This window comes from Chelonia mydas, chromosome 5 (genome assembly GCF_015237465.2).
Source record: "Chelonia mydas isolate rCheMyd1 chromosome 5, rCheMyd1.pri.v2, whole genome shotgun sequence".
NCBI classification, from domain to species: domain Eukaryota; kingdom Metazoa; phylum Chordata; order Testudines; family Cheloniidae; genus Chelonia; species Chelonia mydas.
The window spans coordinates 101,512,229-101,525,396 of NC_051245.2; the positions used below are offsets into that span (position 1 = coordinate 101,512,229).

General features: G+C 41.9%; 1 protein-coding gene across 1 annotated transcript in view; it reads right to left on the reverse strand.

Moving 5' to 3' along the window:
• The window catches only part of GLDC (glycine decarboxylase), a 73,403-nt gene that overhangs the window by 56,937 nt on the left and 3,298 nt on the right, over positions 1 to 13,168 (reverse strand). The window contains exon 3 of the mRNA XM_037903067.2: positions 1,210 to 1,345. Coding sequence (XP_037758995.1) covers positions 1,210 to 1,345 — 136 coding nt within the window. The remainder of the gene's footprint in view (positions 1 to 1,209; positions 1,346 to 13,168) is intronic.

Genomic DNA, 13,168 nt, shown 5'->3' on the forward strand with positions numbered 1-13,168 from the left:
CCAATGTTTTTCCATATTTTAATTTTGCATGTTAAATATTCTGTCCAAATTTGTGGTTAGGGAATATTTAACATTTTGACCATGCTGTCTTCATCAAGAAATGTCTTTAAAGAGGTAAAGGGCCATGACTGTCACTGTAGTGAAGCACATGGTATAAAGATAATCCAAGAAATAACTAAAGGAAACTTATCCTCTTCAGATTCTTGGAAAATGAAAAGTCAAAAGTTCTAGTTTGACAGTACTCTAAGGCCTTTCACATAGGAGCATTGCTGTTGCATGAGCTCTGAGAATAAACTGAATGAGACACTCAGTGCATTCAAAAATTCTTAACAGTGGGTAAACTTTATTTATTCATCTACTTCAGTGACTGGTAAACTAAGAGAAGCATCCAAATTCTGACTATGCATTCAAGACATCTAAGCTTCTTGTTTTGAAAAACTGAGCTAGAGAAATCTAATGGGGAAGGGCTAAAGATTTCTGCGGCTTTCTACTTCCTTCCAGTCAGTAAATAACCATCATTGTTTCTCATGATAGTCAGAATATCCACCTGGAACTGCAGATGCCAGTGAGAATAAGTATTTTGAACCTCAAAGCTTAAATTTTGGGCAGAACATAGTTATTTTAGTCTGGGGTCTTGCTTTACATTTTTCTCAAAGTAATTGAAGTTATGAATGTTTCCATTCATGTCAAAGTATGGGTTCAGTGAACAAGAGGTGTGAACTTTCCATTCATAAAATTCATCTTGAGCAGGGTGACCAGATAGCAAGTGTGAAATGGGGACAAGGGGAGTGGGGTAATAGGCGTCTATATAAGAAAAAGCTCCAAATATCAGGACTGTCCGTATGAAATCAGGACATCTGGTCACCCTAATCTTAAGTAACCATATCTCTTTAATGCCACCTGTTTAGCTAATACTCTGCATTAGGCACCAGATCTTTCAAACTATAGAGATGCTCTATTCGTGAAAGTGTAAGCTACAATACCTTTCTACTGCCACATTATGGATTAAACTCCTGCTAAAGTCAGGATCAATATTTTTTTAAGATTCCCTTAATCAAGTTTCAATCTGACCAGCACATCATCTGTATCAAGAATGGGAACGTCTTGGCAAACAGCATTATTATATATCTGTCTATGCATCACACTTAGAAACATTTCATATATATTGTTCTTTTTATATGTTTGTAATCAGGAAGCAATGTACATTACCATCCTGCATTCTCCAACAAATTCCGCACAATCGCCTGAGGTACTGAGGAGTTGTAATAACCCATGCCCATGTAGGACCTCCAGATTTTGTTCTTGCTTGCAATATTGTGTAGAGTTTCAAGGATTTCATTTTCACCTGATTGAAAAGAAAATGTGATAGCATAAAATGTTATACAGGAACAAATGTTAATAGTTTTGACTAAACTGCCTTGCTTGACTCTGTGTAGAAATGGGCAGCTGTCAACAGTTTTAGAACAAACTAAGGGAAGAGACAGTAGTAAGTGAGGTATTAATCTAGTAAAACGTTTAGGGAGAATAAGTCTACAAGATCAAAATATTTTCCAAAAAGCAACAGATTTGAGTAACGCTGACATTAACTTCAGTTTCTCCCCCTCCGCCCTTATAGGTTGTCTTTGTGAATAGCTACATCCCACTGATCTCTTAACATGAAAGATTTAGTTGTAGGAAACTATTCTTTTCTTGCTTTAGTCTTACAATACTAACACAGTGTAAGTTATTTAAATAAAAGTAAATGCCACTACCAAAGGATAAACCATTACCTAAATCTTCATTAGATTCCAAACACTTTCCATACTACAGAGGGAGAATGTTGGGGATTTTCACATCCCACATGCTTTCTGAGGCAGTTGTGTATGCATGAATACAGGCCCTCTAGGAAGGGATCTTTACTCACCTGAAACTGGCAGAATCAACAGCTAGATGAAGCTGTACATCATTCATAATTAAGGTTTAGTGAAGAGGTCATAAATAGATCTCAAACTTTCCCAGCTTCCTACCCAGGAAGATTGATGTCAGGTGCCTAAACATCAGAGGCCAGAATGCTAAGGAACTTTATATTACTGGGAATAAGGTAAAATATAATGCCATGTGCAGTAGTAATACAAAAGATTTCTCCCCTCAATTCTGATGCAGTTTATTCCAGAAGCAATTATAGGATTCAAGACAGGGCAAATCAGGTCAGTTTCGTAGTAGAATAGGCTTTAGAATGGACCTCTCCACCTACGTGAAATCTTACAGGGCCATTGGCAGAAGACACCTTGACCAGTGAGAGTTGCACAACAGGATAACGAAAATGTTTAAGTTATGGTGCAGATGAGTAATGGTTTCCCCCCACCACCACTATTGTATTCGTAAAGTCACATTCACTGCAACTGGTTCCCAGAGATTAATGGCTTGAGGGATACTACTTGCCTCTGCTTGGGAAGTTGTTTTCCCAACTACTTCAGACTAGATTGATCAAATCTGAATGGGATGGCCCACTGTAATTGGAATTTTCACATAAGGTGGCATGTCATGGTGTCTTCTGTTTTACATGGCTATAGCCAAGGGGAAATTTATGTGCAGGAAGTGTAGCATTTGTTCAATGCAGTCACAGAATGTGGTGGCCTGGATATCAGCCCATGACAGTGTTTGTAATGACTAGAGGTTGCCCTCAAAACATCAACTCTTTTCACAGATCAAGCTATATGATACTTGACTACCATACTAACTGCCCTGCATTGTATCTGAACTGGTGATCTAAGTGTGATTTCGCCCCCCCCCCCCATCACTACCACTACCTTGAGGGGTCCCTTTCTTGCAAGTACCCTCTTAAAGTGTATGGGTTTATCCAGCCCTGAGTCATGTTTCCTTTCTGATAAAGGAAGGGAGGGAGGGGTAGCTCAGTGGTTTGAGCATTGGCCTGCTAAATCCAGGGTTGTGAGTTCAATGCTTGAGGGGGCCATTTAGGGATCTGGGGCAAAAATTGGGGATTGGTCCTGCTTTGAGCAGGGGGTTGGACTAGATGATCTCCTGAGGTCCCTTCCAGCCCTGATAGTCTATGATTCTAAGACGAGAGCAACTCAAACTTTAAAGCCAGAAGGGATCATTGTGATCACCTAGTCTGACTTCCTGCACATTGCAAGCCACTGAACTTCATCCACCCACTCCTATACTTGGCCCATAATCACTGGCTGAGTTACTGAAGTCCTCCAATCAGGATTTAAAGACCTCAAGGTACAGAGAATCCACCTTTTTTTCTCTAGTTCAAACTAACAAGTGACCCATGCTCCATGCTGGAGAAAGAGGCCCAAAAAACAAAAGCCACCCAAGGTCTCTCCCCATCTGACCTGGGGTGGGGAGAATTCCTTCTTGACACCAAATATAGTTATCAATTAGACCCCGAGCATGTGGGCAAGATGCACACACCCCCACCCCAGCCACCTTGGAAAGAATTTTCTATAGTAACTCAGAACCCTCCCCATCTAGCCCATCACTGGCCATTGGAGGTATTTACTTCTACCAGTCACAGGTAAGCTATGTGCCATTATAGGCAACCTCATCACACCATCTCTTTCCATAAATTTAGGAAGTTCAGTCTTGAAACAAGTTAGATTTTTTGCCCCCACTGCTCCCCTTGGGAGGTTGTTCCAGAATTTCACTCCTCTGATGGTTAGAAATCTTCATCTAATTTCAAGCCTAAACTTGTTGATGGCCAGTTTAAATCCATTTGTTCTTGTGCCATCATTGACCCTTAATGTAAATAACTTCTCTGCCTCTCCAGTGTTAATCCCTCTAAAGTATTTAGAGACCAATCATATCTCCTGTCACCCTTTGTTTGGTTAGGCTAAACAAGCCAAGCTCCTTAAATCTTCTCTCATAAAAGATAGGTTCTCCATTCCTGTGATCATCCTAGTAGCTCTTCTCTGCACTTAGTCCAGTTTGAATTCATCTTTCTTAAACATGGGAGACCAGAATTGTATACACTATTCCAGATGAGGTCTTACCAGTGCCTTATATAATGGTATTAACACTTTCCTGTTTCTACTGGAAATACCTCGCCCGATGCATCCTAGAACTGCATTAGCTTTTTTCATGGCCACACCACATTTGTGGCTCAATCATCCTGTGATCAACCAATCCATCCAGATCTTTCTCCTCTGTCACTTCTGATATGTCCCCAGCTTATAAAGAAAATTCTTGTTGTTAGTCTCTAAGTGCACTCTGCACTATTAAATTTCTATTATTCCAGTTTTCAAAATCCTCCAGATCTTCTTGTACAATATCCCAGGCCTCCTCCATATTGGCAATACCTCCCAACTTTGTGTCATCCGCAAACTTTATTAATGCACTCCCGCATTTGTTACCAAGGTTATTAATGAAAACGTTAAATAAGATGGGTCCCAAAACTGATCCCTGAGGAACTCCTCCTTTAATAAACTCCCCCCAGCCTGACAGTTCACCTTTCAGTATGACCCACTGTAGTCTCCCTTTTAACCAGTTCCTTACCCACATTTCAATTCTCATATTAATCCTCATCTTCAATTTAATAAATTTCCCATGTGGAACTGTATCAAATACCTTACTGAAATCCAGGTAGATAAATCCTGTTTATGCAGTATATCCAATTTTTAGATAAAGGAAATCTTCTCAAAGAAAGATCAGGTTGGTCTGGCACAATCAACCCTTTGTAAAACCATGTTGTAATTTATCCTAATTTCTCTCTATGGTCTAACTACTTTCTCTTTCAAAATTTGTTCCAAGACCCTGAATACAATTTAGGTCAAGCTAAGGGGTCCTGGAGTTTCCTGGATCATTGCTAATATAGTAGCAGTTTTAAAGAAGGTCTGGGGGACAATTTGCCAGTCAGAAGTAACAGCCCCCAAGTTGACAGATTCATTAAAAGTCCTTGCCATTGGTCTTGCAATTTCATGTACCAGTTCATTTAATATTCTTGGATGGAGATTATCTGGGCCCCCTGACTTGGTCCCATTAAGCTGTTTGAGTTTGACTTCTACCTCAAATGTAGTAATTTCTACTTCTATATCTTCCTTCCTATTAGCCACCCTGAAGCTACCCTTAAGTTCCTCATTAACTTTATTAAAACCAGAGGCAAAGTATTCCTTTGTGTTGGGCCATGCCTAGATTATCTTTAATCACTACTCCATCCTCAGTGTTTAGCAGTTCCACTTTTTTCATTGTTTTCTTTTTATTATATATGGCAGAAGTGGCCAAACCACAACTCTTCTACAGTTAAAGTGCAGCTCGCAGAGCCGCCCACATTTCTCCACCCCCCCCATGCCCATTCTCCACCTACCATACTGAGGGATGGGAGCTTGCGGCTTCTGCCCTGCAGCAGGGTGGTGGGGCTAGGGACTTCTCAGAGCTTCAGTCCTGCAGGATGTGCTTTCAGCAGGGCTGAAGCCCTGAGCCCCAGCTCACAAACTTCTGACAATTGTCTTATTCGGCTCAGAGGTTAAGTAAGCTTCGCCACCCCTGTTACAGAACTAAAGAAACTTTACTATTGCAAGGTCCAGTTCTGCTTGGCTTTTGGCAGTTCTCACTTTTTCCTCTATGCTTTCTGACCTCCAAGAGGTAGCTTTCCTGGCTGATCCATCCCATCTTCCATTCCTTGTAGGCTCTCTCTCAACCCATTTGAGAAGCTTGGTCTGCAATCTTTCCCTAGGAATTTTTCCCCCTTGCTTAAGGTGCAGGCTTCAGATAGCTTCTGCAACTTTGACAAAGTAATTCCAAGCCTCTTCCACATTCAGATCCTTCAGTCCAGTCTACTTCCCTTAATTCTTCCAGGTCTGCCCTTTTGACATCATGGACCCTATTTGCAGATGTATTTTTATTTATCCTTCCATTTTGTTTAAACCAAATTATATCATGATCATTCAAACCAAGGTTGTGCTCTACAACCGTTTCTTCTATGTGGTGCTAGTTACTTGCCACTATTAGATCTAAAATGGCATCACCTCTTGTTGGTTCAGTGACTATTTGGTGAAGAACTCTGTCAGCTAGGAATATCTGGGCCCTACCATTATTAGTAGCATTTGTCCTCAAATCTATATTTGTGAAATTGAAGTCTGTTGGAAATTGTGGGATTATTTCATTAAAAATACTGAAGAGGTTTCTATTCATATCAAAATCTGATTCTGGCAGTCTGTAGCAGACTTCCAACCAGTATCCCAGTGGAACCTCTGTTTGATTCAAAAATCACTCTGGGGAAGAAAGCTAACAGATTTGGTTTTATCTATTCCATCACTTCTAACTTCTTTAGAATCTACCTCATCATTGACGCTGTGATTTAATCATGGGTATTTTTAGCAAAAGTCATGGATGGGTCATGGCAAGAAACAAACAAACAAAAAATCACAGCCCATGACCTACCCCGACTGAATCTTAAGGAGGGGTGTTGCTGTGGGGGTGGGGGTAGTGGAGACTGTGGCACTAGCTGCCAGAGGGGGAGTCCTGGGGGCCCACAACACCAGCTGCCAGGGGGAAGCCCTGGGGGGCCAGTGGCTGCCGGGGGAGGCCCAGGGCCAGCCACTGCTTAGGCAGTCCCCAGGTCCAGCTGCCCAGGGCTGCCAAAGCAGCAGCCAGTGTGGATGGCCCTGGGGCCGCTCCACCACTGGTGGGGCCAGTTGCTTGGGTGGCCCTGGGGTCAGCCACACTGGCCTCTGCAGAAGTTACGGAGGTCACAGGAAGTCAAGGAATCTGTTACTTCTGCAACCTCTGTGACAAACACTGAGCTCTACTCATCATTAATATACAGTGCTACTCCACCACCTTTACCTTTATTCCTGTCTTTCCTGAGCAGCACATACCCTTCAATACCTGTACTCCAATCATGACTGCTGTTCAACCATGTTTCTGTTATCCCTATATCTGGTTTCACTTCCTGTACCAGTAATTCTGGTTCCTCCATTTTGTTACTGAGGTGCCTTATATTGGTGTATAGACATCTTAGTAGTTTCTGCTTGGCTTCCCCCCGATTCCTTGCTCAATTAGGTAGTCATTCTGCTGCCAATATCACCTCCCTGACCATTACTGTCAGTGGTCTTGGCATTATCTTTTCTCTTGGATGACCATTCTCCTAGTTTCTGATGTTCCTTTCTCCATTGCTGTATCCTCTTACTTGATTTTCCTCCTGCTCAGTATTTAGAAGCAGGAATGATGATTATATGAGCATTTCTCAGCTGTGTTCCCTGAATTCCTAGTTTTAAAGCTCTTTGGCACAACTGATTAAATCTCCATCCCAGGAGTCTATTTCCCTCCTAATCAGGTAGAGTCCGTCCCATGAGAACGGTCCTCTGTCCATGAATGCCTCTCAATGGTTGAACATCCCAAATCTCTCCTTTATAGTACCATTGCCTAAGCCATCTGTTGAGCATCATAATTGTGTCTTCCCTTCACTCTCCTCTTCCAGGGACAGGTTGAATCCCAATGATTGAATTCCTGAACTTCCATTTCTTTATGCATCATCCACAGCCTGGTAGATTCTGGCTGGAATGCATCAAGGGAGACTATCAGTATTATTTGTTCCCACATGAAGAACAAAATCAGTAGATTGTCTCCTGCTCCCATTAGGATCCTCTTCAGACTCAGATCTACATCCTGTATCTTGGCTCTGGGCAACCAGCAAGCACTTCTGTTCCCCAAATCCACTCTAGCAACAGGCCTCTATGTAATTGAAGACTCCCTACTAAGAAGAACAGATGGGCTGCTTGCCTGCCCTTCTGAGTAGGGAGTCCCCAATTACACAGACCTTACTCTTCCTGGTGTTTGGTGCAATTCTCCAGCCATCCCCATTCTTGTCTTCTGTTTTCACTAAGAATTCAAGTGTCAATATTGTAGCTCTTACACTACAGACTATTTTTTAGGAGAAACCACCCACAAATTGTCAAAATCCCTAAAAGTTTTCTTCCCAGCTCTCAGTCTTCAGCTTCTCCACTCCACCTCTCAATTTCTCATGCCGTTATGTCTTGTCAATTTTTTTATGGCATATCAAGAACTCTCTGGCTTCAGATGCTGCTACTGCCTTAGTATCCCTTCTTCCACAGTTAATCAGACTTCATAATGTGGGTGTTTACATAATAGTTCTCCCCCTTCTAGAAGTCTGGTTTATTAGCAAAATTCAAACACCACAGTTCTTCCACTCAGCCTTCTTTTGGATCACAATCCTGGTTGCAGAGTTCTCATGTCTGTTCCTGCTGAAGCTTCACTCCTAGCAAACTTGCTCCCCGTAGTCTTCTGCTTCAGAACTAAGGAGAGCTTCAGTATAAAGTTCAAAAACCGCTGCTTTTTTCCTGGCAACCCAGTTGAAGAAAATTGTTGATGCTGGTGATGAGGGGTTTGCGGTGTGGGAGTGGCTCAGAGCTGGGGCAGATGGTTGGGGTGCAGGGGGTGAGGGCTGTGGGGTGGGGCTGGGAATGAGGGGTTCAAGGTGTGGGAGGTGGCTCAGGGCTGGGGCAGAGGGTTGGGGGTGCAGGCTCTGGGGTGGGGCCAGGGATGAGGGGTTTGTGGTGCAGGAAGGGGCTCCAGTATAGGGGGCACTCAGGGCTGGGGCAGGGGATTGGAGAGCAGGGTTGGGGCACAGGCTTACCTTAGGCAGCTCCCAGTCAGCAGCGCAGCAGGGGTGCTAAGGCAGGCTTCCTATCTGTCCTGGCACCATGGGCCACATTGCGCCCCAGAAGCGGCCAGCAGCAGGTCTGGCTCCTAGGCGGAGGCATTCAAGCCAATGGGAACTGGCCAATGGGAGTGCAGAGCTTGGGGTAGAGGCAGCATGCGGAGCCTTGGAGCCCCCCCCGACCCGTCTAGGAGCCGGAACTGCTGCTGGCTGCTTCTGGGGCACAGCACTGTGTCAGAACAGGTAAGGACTAGCCGGCCTTAGCCAGACAACACCACCGACCGGACTTTTAACGGTCCGGTCAGCACCACAACCCCATCCCTTACGTTCCATAACCCAGTACTGGGTCACGACCTGCAGTTTTAAAGCCATTGGTATAAAGCAGCTCAGAAAGACCACCTGCTCCTTTGAGTCACTCCCCTGACTGGACTCAGGCTCCAGTTCTTTTATATCCTGCAGCAAGCCTGATTCCTAGTCAGATGTTCCCATTATATGGTCCTGAACTGAAAGGTAAACTAGTTGCAGGTGAGGCTGAAACCTAACCTCTCAATGTGCCAGCTCACCCTGTGAATGGCAAATACTGAATTTAAGAGATAAATAAGGTTACTGCAGTAGTTTAAAAAATTTAAATTTATATAATGGAGTTTTTAAACTTAAGGAGTCAGAGAATTTCAAGTTTGCTACCCCCGAGTGCTGCCAAATCCAGGGACCTTGTTGCAGAATAGGGGTCCAATTTGCCCCTGAATACACAGGCCTTAAACAAATTGAACTCCTGCATATTACTGGTCTCTGAAGACAGGCAGTATGAACAAGACTACTGACACTGGTCACAATATACAACATTTGTATGTATTATTTATTCATATTGTAAACACTCTGGTTTTAGATCACAGATTTAATTATTTTTAACTTTTCCCCTCCAGTTTGTGAAATAAGAAAGCATCATACCAAACTGGGCAAAATAAAATTGATAAATGAATACAGATTAAGAAACACGTGGAAGTCAGCCATCACACTCAATCTCCTGCTGCCAGTTTTCTAGGGCAGCACAGATTAAATGCTTAATCTTCACTTTCTTCGCTGAAAATAGTCCAGTAATCCTTCACATACCTTAGCTGACAAATCTTTTCTTGCTGAATAAATAAGTGCAGTTGACCTTGTTTTTTTTTTAATTCAGTGTATAACATTATCAGAGGCACTACTACTCACAGACGAGAACACTGCAGATTCTGCCAAGAGTTCAATGTTAACGTTTACAGATTTCACAACTTCTTCAACAAACAAGTTGCTGCTTTTTAGCAGAAAGAGCCCCCACTGCTACCTTGCAGTATGTAAATTTGCAATTTTTTCCCCCTCTTCCCCTCTGTCTCTCACAGACACACACACGCATGCATCCACCTGCTCATGCACCCACACACACTTACTATGATGCTTTCTAGAAGCTATAAGACAGTTTAGTTCTGTGTGATCTATGTTTCTTTCACAGCTTTGCTTAGATGACCTGATTTTACTTGTTTGAGACCCACTAATCTATGTAAGATGGCAGTCTGAAACCAGAGCTCTGCATCTTTCCACTCCCATCCCACACAGTTCTATTTATCTGAATTTTGTTCTCCCACTTTGTCACTAAGGAACAGGTAACACACATATCTTAGATGACAAATCATGCTAGAACACTCTCACAATAGGTCAATAAGAATGCCCAGTTCTGGAATGTTTTAAATGAACAGGCCCCAGTCCATGAAAATATAGTTCCGGGTTCATTTAATCAATAACACTGGAGTGGCAAAACCCTCTGTCCATCTTGGATGGAGAAGCACCAGAGTAGGCAGGGAAGGGCCCTGCTGGCAGTAAAGATGTGGCCACTGGTCAAATGACACTGAAAGGCAGGGACAGAGGACAGCAGTAACACATCACAGAACAGACAGCAGAAGAGTGAGAATTGTAGCTGCTCACAGCATGGATCTGAGGTTGAGCCATAACCAAAATCAAATGCCAACTAATTTAATCTGTTTTGGTGAATATATAACACTCATATAACTCCTGTGATGCAATGACAATCACACACACCTCAGTGGAATTATACCACCTTAATTCACAATTAATTTATACCAAGTCAAATAATGTTTTATTGGTTAGTAGTTAAAACTTCCTAGACCTGGTCCCTCACCCACTAAACACTGACAGAAGAGAAATACTGCACGGAACAAACAAAAAGGTAAAGAGTGTTCAATTTTTATTTATTTATTTTTACTTAATGGATATGGAACATCACAGGTGCCAGGAGGAGAGAGGGAACTGTCAAGGACATCTTGTGTACCCTGAATTCTGGTTGGGAAGGGAAGCCAGTGCCAGCATCTTTTTCTTCTGGAAAGAATCTCTATTCTTTTATAATAAAGATCAATGACATTTCCTTCCCCCTCTTCTGTCCACCCATTGCCCCTATCTACACTAAGGCCATGTGCCATCAATACTATGAACACTTTACTAGTATGGGAATACCAGGATACTATACCAGAAAAGCTCTCCTAGCATTGATGCAACTTATATTGGCAAAGCTGGGCTTTTACCTGTATACCTTATTCCACTCGCCCAAAGTGAAAGAGCTATAATTGTAAAAGTGCAGGTTTGCTGATACAACTGCATCGCCAGGGACTTCCGTCAGCACAGTTATATTGGTTAGGGAAGGGACCATATCTCTCACCACTCCGACCTAGCTATTCTAACAAAAGCCTATCGTGTGGATGTCGCCTATGAAATTTAGAACTTCTATCTCACTTCTAGAGTACTTTCACTGATGATAACAGTGGAAGCTATAATGCAGACAAGTCTTCTGCATCTTTGCTACTGCCACTTCTAACTTGGGCTTGAAAGTGTACTTCACATTTAACCACAGGTGCCCAAAGCCACATATCCCTCCAGAGCTATACCACTCCCCTACACCCATTTCCTCATTAGGAGATCATCTTTATTGCTGGATCAGTTACACTTAGCTAATATCAAGGCCTTGTCTACACATGAAAGTTTTATCAGTTATATGGATATAAACTCCTGTGTTAACACTCTTGTTGCCGTATGAGTGGCTTTTTTGAGGTTAGTTTAAACCCTTTGCTAAGTAAAAAAGCTAAATATAAAGCACCACTCATATTAGAATAAGTGTTCACATGGGGGGGGGTAGTTATACTGGTATAATTATATTGGCTTAAATTCACATTCTTATTCTGAAAAAAACAAAACAAAAAACCTCCCACATAGACAAAGTCCAAGAACATATACCACTACCACAATCTTAAATAAGGCAGAAGTTGAAAGCACTCAATTCCTGCTTATTCTGGGTGAGTGGATATAATTTAAATGTGTATCCAACCCAAACTTTGACTTCAGTTGGACTTGAGCACATGCTTGAGTTCTTTCCTGAACTGATCTCTATTCTCTGGAATAAAAATATTCTATGTATATATTTTAAAAGCCCTGTTACACAAAAACCATTGATCTATTCCCAAAAGTCATGTTAGGAAAGGGTTAGCTATTTAAATTTACCAGGTTTAACAAAAACACTAGTAGAGATTGCTTGCTCCACTCCCACATAAAATGTGAAAATGCTGTGTACATTTTATGAATTGTTGGGAAAAGGAATTTTTTAAAAGAGTTTATCTAACATGTTTTAAATAAAGTGTAATTCTCAAACAAACGTGACTTTCCCTTTAATCTATAAGTGTGGAAATAATATACATACGTACCACATTTCTATAAGAAATTCTGCTTGAGAGCTAGAAAGACAACCTTCCCTACATTGGATAGGAGGCAAGTTTGATCCAGCTCTTCTGGGTACAAGATGTTCAGTACAAAGTCACACATTTTTAGACAGCTTTCTAGTAGATCTTTAAACAAATATAGTCTTCCACCAGCAATACAAAAGGAAGACATGGAATAGACATGGAATGCTTGCCACATTCCAAAAGTGTGCAAATTTGAATACTGCCCAATCATAACACAAGGGGGGGGAGGGGCGGGAAGGGAAGTAGGACAAAAAAGTGGCAATGCACAACTGGAAAAAGCTATTTCTGAATTCCATGTGAGGCCTGGATCAAAACAGTAATTCAAACAATGGGAAATAAGAACAACATAGAAGGCATAAATGAAAGTTTTGTGCTCTAATGAACTGGAGAATATATGCAGATATGTTTGAAGGAGATGGGATTAACTGAGGAAAAGAATGGCAACTTTAACATGAGTCTTTTGCAGAGCTCCTCAAATTCTGATTTTCAATTAACATAGTAGTTACTATTTCCTCCAAATCACATTTTATTGTTTCCTCATCCCAGAGAGGACACATTCAGTGCATTTGGGTACAAAGTTAAAGAACATCTAGACTTTTTTTTATATGTAAACATGCTGACATATCGGGTTTGTTACTCATATGTTTAAACCACACAATTAGAACAAGGAATAAATTACACAACCAAAATCCCCTTCTGCTTCCCAGTTTGGCTTTTGGAGTGCTTGAAATTTCCAGTTCCCAAGCATAAACCTAAACTAAATCTGAAC